Source organism: Catharus ustulatus, chromosome 7 (assembly GCF_009819885.2).
Source record: "Catharus ustulatus isolate bCatUst1 chromosome 7, bCatUst1.pri.v2, whole genome shotgun sequence".
Classification (NCBI taxonomy): Eukaryota; Metazoa; Chordata; class Aves; order Passeriformes; family Turdidae; genus Catharus; species Catharus ustulatus.
In genome coordinates this window covers 20300869-20313159 of record NC_046227.1, presented here as the reverse complement: position 1 = coordinate 20313159, position 12291 = coordinate 20300869, and the positions used below count along the sequence as shown (strand labels likewise).

The 12291-nt window shown below is 36.6% G+C and overlaps 1 protein-coding gene across 2 annotated transcripts in view; it reads right to left on the bottom strand.

Annotated features, from left to right (window-relative positions):
* Positions 1-2974: 2974 nt before the first annotated feature.
* The window catches only part of TTC21B (tetratricopeptide repeat domain 21B), a 38857-nt gene continuing 29540 nt past the window's right edge, over positions 2975-12291 (bottom strand). For both annotated transcript variants that reach the window (XM_033064290.1, XM_033064291.1), the window contains 4 exons: positions 9769-9993; positions 7170-7290; positions 4661-4728; positions 2975-3712 (listed from right to left, as the gene is read on the bottom strand). In XM_033064290.1, the coding sequence (XP_032920181.1) occupies positions 3635-3712; positions 4661-4728; positions 7170-7290; positions 9769-9993 (492 nt within the window). In that variant the 3' untranslated portion in view covers positions 2975-3634. The remainder of the gene's footprint in view (positions 3713-4660; positions 4729-7169; positions 7291-9768; positions 9994-12291) is intronic.

Sequence of the window (12291 nt, the reverse complement as noted above, 5' to 3'; positions counted from 1 at the left end):
CCTTTAAATATCTGCTGTTTCCCAAAATAAAGCCTGCATTAACACCATACTGACTCCTTAAAAATCCAAAAGAACCCAAACACCCAACCCCGACCAAACATCAAGAACAGTATCAAAGAAAACCCCACTTCAGAAGACTCAGACCATTCACATAGCTTCTCTTCTAGCAAGCACCATGTCGCATAATTAGCAAGAACTTTTAGCAGACAAAAGCATGAGAATTTTGCAGTAATGCTCCAATTCTCAACATTTTATGGCAGGGCAATGTTGTTGCAAAAACTAATTTCATTGCAAGATTAAGCAAGAGGAAAAACCACAGAGCAAATAAAGCTAGATAGCAAAATCACTTCTAAGATCTTTGAAAAGTGGCATAGCTGATAGAGAAGTAATTGCTCCTGAAATATTTCCTTAAGTTCTTTTTCTATTTTTCCCCTGTTCAGAACTGTATATGGAACACATTAATGAGTTATCATCAACTTCTGAAGAGCCAGAATCCACTGCCACTGAGACTTCCCTGAAATGTCATCTTTCAAAGAAAATCTTCAGCAAATTGTCTAACATCATTATAAGCTCTGTTAAAAGTCTGTTTATAAAACTGCTCACTCATTTAATGAATAACAAGATTAAATTTTAAATTACCCAACCAGAGCTGCTTGACTTTAGGAAGTCTACAGCCTTTCTAAAAATTGATGTGGCCATATTTGAGAAATTATTTTCAGTAGTCAAACCCAGTCCAGAAACCAGGGAAAAAAACCCTTCAAATTCCTTATTTTTGTTAAGAAACTTACTACTTCAGTAATTTTTATCTATTTATACTAATTATTTCTGCCTAACTGTACTCCCTTGACCATCTTTCTAGCATTGGGACAAATCTAAAAAACAGGTTGCAAATTAAAACAAAAAGTTTTATTATTTAGCACAGTGTTACCAAAAATAATTGCATTTCCTCTAGAAGATACTCTAAGCATTCTGTATCTGCAGATGAAAGGGGCACAAGAGAGTAGAGAAAGAGATACCTATGGCTTATGTTGCTATAGCTATAAGATGCTTAGATTTTCAGTTCCAGTGAATGAATCAATAGAAACCACAGCTTCACTCTCCTCTTTTATTCATCAAAGGCAAAACTAGAAGATGGGTTGCTAAGCAACATCACACTGAAGAGTGCAGGGCTTTGAAATTAGCATTACTGACTCCCCTCCATCCCAGAAGTCTGTTCCATTCAAACCCACTTATTAAGGAGCTAAAACCTCCCACCAAACATGTATTTTTAAAGTAAGAAACAATAAAAGCAGAGAGGTATGACATCAGACTGTTTCTTCTGCAGAGAAAAGGAAAAAAAAAGAAAAAAAAAAAAGCAGCACAGGAAAACTTGAATTTGCTTATATAAACCAAAAAACCCAAAAGTATATAGGGAGGACATTTATTTCTTCTGAGAATATTATAATATTATATTAAAGCAAGATTTTTTCAGAAAGACTACTTAGAGCTTTTCTTTTAAAAACTGAAATCCAAACACATCTCATTTGTAGTCTCATTTTTAAGACCTCATCTATAAAAAGACACCAGTGCCTAGATGGCTAATGGGAATTCAGAAATCTTACCTGCATGGTTTATACATAAAACTCTTCACTGACAGTTAGCCACAGAAAGCCTAAAGTCTCAGTCCAATTTTTATCAACTAATTTTTGTATCTTACCATTGTCATGACTTAATCTGTCATACCTACCTTATGAAAGGATAATGTCCATCTTATGAGAAAAGCAAATCACATGCAGATGTCCTGAAAACACCTTGCACCTATTTTTATTCTGAACTTCAGCTATTCCTGTGCTGTCCAGGAAGTAACAACACATTGATCCTGCATGAATATGGCTGTGTAAAACGAAATGTTGCTTTACTAGAAGCTGCCTCAATAAGTACTTACTCTTTTAATAGTGAAAAAAACTCCACCAACAAGCAGTTTAATTTATAGCCTACTGACCCCTGCAGCCCACCTGTCAGATTTCCCCCCATCCTCAGCATTTTCCAGATCTTTCCATGTTCCTCACTGCACTCCCATACCATCAGTTTTTCCCTAATATACTAAATCTTCCTCCTCTGAGTTCTGTCATGCTGTAAAACTTACATGCAAAAACCAGGGGGCTTGTACTGTGCCTGGAACAGTCATGTAGACACTGACTGATAGTGCTCAAACAGAAGGGACAAAGCCACATCGTAAGTTTCAAGGACCCCTAGGGAAGAAGAGGCCACTTATTTGAGTTTCTCCTCCATTCTAATATTCACACAAATCTTGCAGAAGTGTGATAGTTCTGAGACACATCTATTCATTTTAGTTTAGCTGACCAACAGCTCCAAAGTTACTGGAATGCAGGACCTAGCAACCACCAGCAGGCAGCATCATTGTCCAAGTAATGCACCTCACTGTATTCAGGAAACAAGGCGAAAAATTCCCCAAGATACAGCACCCACATATTGATAAGCAAGATTAGATACAATAGTAAACAGGCTCCCTTTGGTAGCCTTAATACTGAGTTATCCTAAAAAGAAACCCAAAAATCAAACCGAAAGTGACTTTACACAATGTCAGCAGGAAAAGCTAAAAACTCAAATTGCTTAATCACTACCATTTAGAATTCCCTTTTCATGACAAAATATTACTTTTCTATTAAGATGTACATTAAGTGCTGTTTGAAAACCAAATACAGCAGTGCAACAATGTTTTTTTCAAAAATTCCGCATCAGTGAAAAGAAATCTTATCTTTCTCCTTCCTTTCACTACTGTGCCCCTAAAGATTCACAGGTATATTCTGTATATGAGACAAGATCATAATCCCCTGTAATAAAAGTTACTTCCCTAAAAAGATGTTTTATAGAGATCAAACAAAATGAGTGCTAGTTTCTGCATGTATGACTATATTGTCTACATACACAGTGTTGAAATACTATCCACTACAAATTAAGAACAGTTCTCTTCATGGAAATCTGACAGGTGGATACTAACATGAGCAGAAAGTAAATTCTGTGTAAGACCTGCAGGATCTATGAAAGTCTTTACTGAGTATTTCCACAGGATCGAAATTGTAACTGTTATATTTTCATTAGAAGTGTAAATTCAATTGAGAACAATGCATATAGCTGTTTGCTTTCAAGATTTTTAAAAAAATAAAGCATGCCTTTAGTATATGTAGAAATAAAACTCCCTCATAATTTAGAAATACACCTCTACTAATAAAGATTACACCGTAATTATGAAGTAATAGCTTAAATTAACTAAAATTCAGCATCTTAACAATACACATACACTAGATAAGACAAGTTGTTTTAGAGTTATTTCAAATAAGCACAACAAAATACCGCGTTATATGTTAAAAATGTTTTTATAATGCTTGTAACACTTTGTTATGATGATACTTTACATAACACATGTGGGAATGGTATTCTATCCTGAATGAGAAAAATATGGTTTCTTTCAGGGGTGTAGATTTTTCATAAAAATAATCCAGATCTCTAATACAGTTAAATCCATCATATCCACAGTATTATTTTGCTGACGTGGTCTCTGTCACTGCAGTATTTCATTCATAGCTTCCAAAGTTTGATTAACAAAACTCCATGAGTCATACAAAAAACAAATTCAGTTTCTTAGAGATGTACGAGCCTTGTCCAGTATTTCCTTTCTGATCTTCGGATAGTTTGGATGCGCTTTAAGAACCTGTCAAAGGACAAAACAGCCCAAAAATTCTGAATTGGTAATCCCCCTCATCACTGAGCTTACACATTTTAAAACTAAAATAACAATATGACAAGTGTGTTTAAGAATGCACAAATATTGAACTGTGGATAGAGACCACCTCACATGCAAGTCAAAACCAGCTGTATCAAAGACACTTTGCCTCATTTCCACTATCCTTTCACCTTGGTGCAAAAGACATAGGGGTAAAGGGCTAAAGCCTGTGGGTGGCTTGAGATACACGAATCAGAAGGGACTTCTGGAGTAATTTCTGAGGTTTTAATCATACTTTCTCTGCAATGATTAAATACCTTTATGTTTTCACTCCCTTGGCTCTTTCTTAGAATATTCTACCTACTTCATCTTCTCCCCTTCAATTCCTTCTTCTCTCTTATCCTTTCATTCATTTTGTCCTTCCTAATTACCTTTATTTATCCCAAAAAGAGCAAATTAATTTTATTAATACCAATAATTATTAATTCATTAAATAATTAATGCCTCTGCTTCTTTAATAGTAGCCCTTCCTGTTACTCTGCATTTGCTCTGCTTATGTTTGGACCATACAAAGATAATATCTCAAGTTACTTTCTAACATTGTCTTCTGATACTAATATTTGACTTGATAAATTTTGTCAGCTATATTTCTGTATGGATTCACAAGTTGCAACCACAAGGCCAAAAGAAGGTGGTGCCATTTGAATATCCCTTCACATATGATAGCCAGCCACTTTTATTTACCTGGTTCCATGGAGCTCACGACAGAGCAGATTATGAAGAGGATATTTAATTCAACTGAACTTTTTAGATAGGGCACTTTTCCAACATTAAGCTATGTATTTTAGAAATGTAAACTTAACTATAAAAAGGGTTCATTATGTAAAAGAATGTTGATACAGGAGACAGAGTATTAAACACATATACAAATTCTACCTTGTGGCAAACATCGATTGCATCAACGTATCTCTTCCCTTTCAGGTAATTGAAAGCCAGCTTGTAGCCTGTAATTAAAGGGGTGAGGGAGAGGGGGAGAGAAAAAGCAACTATTTCAGTTTCTGTACTGAATTACAAAAATACCACATTTGAATTTATTTTGTGTCACTCTGTGTTTCTAAAGTTAGTATGGTTTTTTTTCTACTGTTGTGTCTTATAAGCCTGGTAATGATCAAAATTTTTTACTGAAAGTCACTTCAAGTACTAAATAAAGGTCCTTCACACACTGATAGCTATGTCTGAATCAAAAGGAGACATTATTCTGGAGAGCATGTGCTACTAGAGAGAATACATAATGGTTGCCTTCTTTCAATTCATGGTATCCCACAGAGTTTCTCACTGTGGCCTGTAAGACACTGTTCCTCTGTAAAGGTAATTCCGTTATTAAAGGACAAAAGTGGAAAAAAAACCAAACCAGATAATGAACTAGGGAATTAAAATGCTATTCAGTACTACTGTCAGCAGACCACTCATAAAAAGTCACATGGAATAGCCAATTCACATAGCAACATGCCAGGCTGATACTTTTAACCTAAGAGGTAAAACTCAAATATATCAGCCTGGACAGAGACTAGGCCTGAGAAAAAAAAACATTCTAAGCATGCAATTTCCAAAATTTGAAATTTTGAATCTTTCATTTCTAAACTTATCCTCACTGACAAAGATAGGATGTCATGGCTTTACTTGCCAGATGGAAATTAGTGCTGCTTTTACCATTTTTGTTTTAATGCATGACAATCCTCACAATGCAAAATAGAAAAAAGTGCACAAAGTACCTTCAATATCATACTTTCTTCTGTATGCAAAATTATTTGATATTTTAATTTCACTAAAGAACCCTCCTATCTAGATATCAAAAGGTTTTGCAATTTGTTGGATTACCACTCTATAGAGGATTTCAAAATAAAAAATTTAAGGTCTTGATCTATGTTCTATACAAACTCAAGAAATCACAACTCTTTACTATTAAAACTTCTTTCTAATACATTTTACTTGATTAACAACTGCAATATTTTAGCAATAACCACCATGTCTCAGTCTACAGGAACAGGAACATCTAGTGAAAGTTACTCCATCCAAACTGATATATATAGAGGTTTTTCTATTTAACCTTAGTCAGATTTCTATCAGTCATTTTTATTTCTGTTTTGATATAAGCCTTCCTCTAGTTTGACCCTCCTAATTTTATGATTCACAGTACATAGGATTGACAGCACATTCAGTTTTGATGATCCATCCATGTATGTGCATTTTCAGAACTATGTTATAAGAGCAGGAGCTAATCCACAAACATTTAGTCCCATTAATAAAACATTAGAATAATTTCATGCATATAAGGCACACCTTTTTGACTGAAATTTTGATCCAAACCCTTATACGCCCGTGCGCCTTATATATGGACAAAGTACGGAAAATTGCCAACAACCGGAAGTGCGCCTTATACTTGAGAAATTACTGTACTTTACTTTACAGATCACATTAGATAAAACCATGAACCAAACCACTGCAGCACCAGCAGTTACAGGTAAAGAAACAAAATGTTTAGCAGTTCACGTACATAGCAGTTAAAATCTCTTTTTTAAAAAACACTGGTTTTTCAGCTGATGCCAAAGTCTGTCCCATCCTAACACTAAAAAAAACCCACAGAGCACAAAGAAAGAGCACAGATGAATGACCAGAAGTTGTATGCATTTCCAAGGGGCAACAAACACATCCCAAAACCTGGAACAGAATTTGTGTCAACCACCAGCCTTGGGACCTACGGACAGATTCTAGGTGTTGAGTAAGAAAACGGCATTTTATCCTATGTATCCTTTTCACAAAGTGTTTCCTACATTTAAACTGTCTTAATATGCGACAATTTAGTGCAAATTTCAATTTGTTATCCAAACTGGAACTTGACTAGAGCCTCAAGTTTTCAGGTGGCCATCTTTTTATAAATAGATATATTTAAATACATTTAAAATAATTAATTTTTAAAATCCTCACTCGTGTACAGAAAATCTCATCCATACAGATAATCTGAATTTTGAATCAAAAATGAAATAAACAAATCAAAGACCTGCCACCATCATATATATATATATATTATTATACAAGTCTCTACTACAAACAGTATATAGTAGATTACCACATACATTATTAAAGTTAATGCTGTACATACAGAGAAAGTTGTTCACAAACAGCCAAATGAAACTGTTTCAGATCAAACTTTGCACTAAAACAGTAAGCAGGAACTTCTGAATTATCATAAAGCTGCTACCTCTTGCCATGGGGGCTTTCCAAGTGACTGTTCAGTACACCTTTAAACCTTTGTAGTTTTTATGCAAGGAAAACTAGTGATACTTTATTTCTACGGAAAGTTAAAAGCAGTCTTTCCACTTAAAGATAGTTGTTTCATTCCTACCATAGTGCCCAAAATCATACTTTGTAGGTTATATATACTTGCCTACTGTTGGATTCGTCTGGTTTCCATACTTCCAGGCCATTTCATAATTTATTGCTGCATCCTTATACGCCTGTTCCTTTTCCATTATGTATCCCATGTATTCATAAGCCTTGCAGCATGACTGCAAAATATAAATATTAATTCAAAATTTTATTTAGATAAGCTTGCATATAGTAATACTGACAACTTAATTGCTAAAATACTTCAAGTCCATACAAGTGGAAAGCACAAGTGATACTTGTCCCTTGATGACACAGTAGCCTTGATTTAAAGTATCTGTGTTACAAATGAGTTATGTGGAATTATGCACTCCAGGTCAAGTACAGAGTTCATCACAGAGGCCACTGCAATGACTCTCTGAGTTAGTAATAACCCCACACAGCTGCATTTCCAGTCTAGTGTTATACCTTCCACAAATACTGTCTGGGTTTTTTTTCTTAAGAAAGTATGATCATAGCTTTGTTTTTTGGAAAAGGTTTAAACATTATAATTTTCCAATTGAAGCTTAAAGACAGTCACAAATAACCTAAAGAGAGAAGTCAACCATTAAGTATTAATTTCTTATGAATCCAAGCGGCAAGTCATAAGCATCTGAAAAGCGGGTTCTAAAAATCTATTAAGTACTAGTTGCAAATACTAGCCTTGCATATATCATACATACATCTGAACCCATCTAACTCCATAATAAAACTTCATATGAAAGATACAGTAATTCATGCAGAAATTTTAAATTTAGTACATAAAGCAGGAAAACAATTTATAAAAAACCTAACTACTGTAGGCCCTTACCATGAACAGTTTATATTATTATGCTGCTAGTAGCCATTTTCAAGAGAAAAACATATGCACCTTTTTTACAAAGACAGTGCAAAGCAATATTCATATATTAGTTACCTTCCATCTTTAAATTTACTATTTCCAATTAGGCTTTTAAAATCTACCGATAAAAAGCTTTCAAATTACAGCATAGTGGGATCAGTATGGGAATGCCTGAAAGTTGAGGATAAAAATATACATTCCCTCTCATTTGTGATAAACAAAACAGAAAGTTAAAAATCAAGAGGAGTAATCAGTAGGAAGCCTCAATTTCATAGAAACAGTCTGCTCATTGGGATCTCACTAACCAATCCTAAGTCTTTTAAAATCCAAAAGAATCCTTATTAAGTTACACTAGGCTTTTATGAAATTTTCACTCAACGTATTTACTTAAATTGTATATATATGTCATTCAATTCTGTTAAAAATAATCCTAAAAACTAATGAATCATAGTAACATGTTTTTTCAATCCAATCAAGTCTTCCAAATTGGAGAATACCACATAAAATATTGCCTTGTGAATTGACAAGGTATGTTAAGAGGTAAACTATTCTACATCTATTTGTGTAGCACAATTCCTGCTCACCAGCTTGGCATGCAAGTTGGAGAAAAGTCACTCTCTTTCCAGTGCTGCTTTGCAAGGAGCCAGATAGATACACTTCTAATCTGCCATCCTCCTTGCTATAAGCACAGCCTGTTTATCTAAGACCTCAGAGGTCTCGAACTTTTTAGAAGAAAACAAATTACTTGGTAGGCTATGTTTTTACACTTGGTAATTTCTGCAACAAAGCACCATTCCTGGTATACACCTGCTCAACAGACCATCTATTTCAAACTAAGTCTTGTTTTGGGATATGACTCCTGTTTATCCTCCAGCAGTATGGATTTTGAAACTGAGCACATCCTCTTAGCACTATACCGAGAACTGTTGTAGCAGTCTCTCAATTTTATATTTAGAAACAAAAAGTGTTCAAAAAAACCTATCTCTCAGAAGTGGCTAAAATGTGACTGAATAATGAATCTTACCTTCTATTATAATGAATTAATAAAAAGTATAAGCATCATGTCCTTTTCTAAACCAAATCTGTGCTCTATAAACAGTACCCTGACCCTACAGCATAGGTGAAGGAAAGTCAAGATAGAAAAACATGATCAGCTTTTTGCTGATCAAAATGAAAAATAAGCACAAGCTAAGATCTGTGCTTGTTCCCATGTAAAAGCAGCGTATTGTGCAGTTTGCCTGCTCAGGAACCCTGAGGTAAGCAACACATTAGACCTTGTCCCCTGACAATCTACCAGACAGTATTGCCACAGAAAAAGATTAATAACAGCAAGAAATAAAAATAAATCCTGCACTGTAGTAGGCTTATGAACATAAATGTTAAAAAACATAAGATATGAAGATACCGAATCAGTAAATGGAGCAAGTCTCCAAAATTTATACAGCCACACCTTTCTTCATCAATTTTGTGAGACTCAGTAAAATGTATCTCTGACATCTCTTAAACACTCCAAGCTTTTAAAGTCCCCTGAGCTGAAGCTTGTGTAAGTTGCTACAGAACATGAACAGAAATGACTAAGCAGCATTCACAGGTTTGTTTACTACCCTCCAGTGTGAAGTTGCTGGTTTCCTGTCTTGTTTTGGTCTACTTCTCCTTAGTGAAATTCCAGGCAAATGAACAGATAAATACATTTCAGAATTCTGTTTCAGAGGAAAAGTGAACATTTTGATGAATTAAAATAGAAAGGTACTAAGGTTACTTTCCATGTGCTTTGACTTACCCTGTTATGACGAAGGCATCGTTTCAGAAGTTCACCTGCCATATCATATTTTGCAGATTGAATATATATATCTGCAAGCAGAAGCCAACTCTTTTCAAACTCCTCTGCATCAATGGGATTCCAGCTCATTTTTGAAATCCGTTTTAACTGATTTCTGGCTCGTGGCGTCTGTTTCAAGATCATGTAGGCAGTGGCCATTCCCAGAAGTGCTGGTATATGATCCTTCTGCAGTGAAAAGTACAGTAACTGCTTGGTGCTTTTTAATTTTGATTTTAATTTTTTTTTTAAAAGTAAGACTTTCACCAGGTATCTAAAACCTAAACTAAATCTCAGGAAATAAAGATACAGCATCTAATCTTAGACATGTTTTGCACCTAGTGCTATAATTATTTCTGTAACCATGATAACCCCCAGGCACAACAAATGCTAAAAAAATACACAGGTTATTTCATCCCACAAGAAAAAAATATCAGATACAACTAAGAGCTATACTTTTCATATACAAATGAATACTTCAGATAAAATCTGGAGTCACTTGGAAGTTACAATAAAAGTGGTATTTTTCACTTGTAGAAATATCTGTCAGTTATCAGCGAAAGGGACTCTTGATTCCTCTTATTAGGTGTACAGCTCCTAAAAATTTAAAGTCTTAAATGTATGCATCCAAGCTATATATAAACAAACAGGATTCTTAAAAGCCATCATTCTATGCAAGAGCCTCAAAAGCGAGCGGTAAGAACTCTGGGTACAAGTGCAATTTTTGACATACTGCCTTCATTAGTAAAGGATGAGAATGGGGCTCATATCTTGCAACAGCAACCGCCTCCTACACGCAGAGAATAGTTCTACCAACAACTAATTGAAATGCTTCTTTCTCCTTCTCAGTGCTCCTGACTCACTGTTGGTATTCTGCCTCTATATCTCTTTCTAAGGTTGTGCGGTAAATACATTTGTCATAGTGCATTGAAAAAAACCCCAGATCTCACCAAAAGCTTCTCTTCCAATTACAGTAATTTCATGGATACAAGTGGCACTGTTTTGACCAAAATTTTGCTCCCACACCGGAAATGCGGCTTATACTCAGGAGCGGTCAATATGTGAATAATTTTCTGACATTTTCAACCCCGGGAGTGCAAACCGAGTCAGTGCAAACTGCAAAGTCGAGCACCTGCCAGTAAAACCCTGCATTTACGAGGTTGTGACAAATTGGTTACTCTGTTGCGCGGCGGGTGGAGCTGCTCCCTGCAGGCAGCACAGGGGGTGGGGAAGGCGGGGCAGCTCCCTCCTGCTGGCCCCACGGCTCAGGGGGAGGCAGGGGCTCTCTCCTGCTGGCCCCGCGGCTCGGGGGGCTCCCGTCCCCGCGTGCCGTCGCCGCAGGAGCGGGGAGGCACCATCCCCGCCTCCCACCACCACCGTGGGTGCCGGCAGGCTCTGTGCCGCTCCTGCCACCACGGGGCAGCACCAGGCTGGGGTGAGCGAGTCCAGCGGCAGCGGCGGCCGGCCCCGAGTGGCCCCACCGAGTGGCAGCGCCGAGCTGGGCCACCCAGCACTGTCGGCAGCCCCGAGCCCGCACGGCCCGAGCCGAGCCAGTAAACCCCACCCTGCCGCGATTCTGTTACTATTTGGCAACTTTGTTGCACGCGGGTCCTCCCTGCGAACGACAGAGCGGCTTATACTCAGGTGAGGCTTATTTATGGACAGAGAATGAAATGTTTGGCAACACCCAGCGATGCGGCTTATACTCAGTGCGGCTTGTATTCGTGAAATTACTGTAATAAGCTCATCCCCCTTCTCCCTCAATAGTCACACCTATCATGGATCAACAACATCAGAAATCTGAAGAGATTAAAGCTGTATTTTTAATGCAACCCTAGGGGGAAGAACAAATAAACTCCAGCATTCTTCCTGGTGGAACTGTCACCATGTGAAAAAGATACCACATTCACAGGATCTCAGATCAATACTGAGCAGGACTGGGAAGCCAGTACTAGAAGCAGAGGGATATCTTGTTTGTGATTCCCAGAACTGCCTCACATGTAAGATTAGCCTAGGTATAGTCACCTCAGACAAGGTGCAATTCAACACATAGTTACAGAGTAGTAGTAACTTACGCATTTTATGGCATTCTGATGGACTAAATCTTGCTACACCTGCTGAAATAAAATCTACTGAAAGCTGCTGCTAACAGGAACATCCATTATTAATCCTAAAACTAATAACTACAAATAGTTATAAAATATTGAAGATTTCTATCATAAGGATGAATTTTAAGGTGATGGATAATATTGTCCTGAAGTCTAAATTCTGTCAAATTGCCATGAAGCACTGCATAGATTTAAATTGTAAGACATGCTGCTGGCAAGCCTGGGAATTAAAAAACAAGCCCAGTAACCAGCCTACTCATATTTCAGTAACTAGCAATATTAGCATTTAGTTGGGTCCTAAATCTGCAATTCAACTGGAAACTTCTAAAATATTATTATTTCAGAAACGTCTTTCTAAAATTTTATATAAAATATTCTT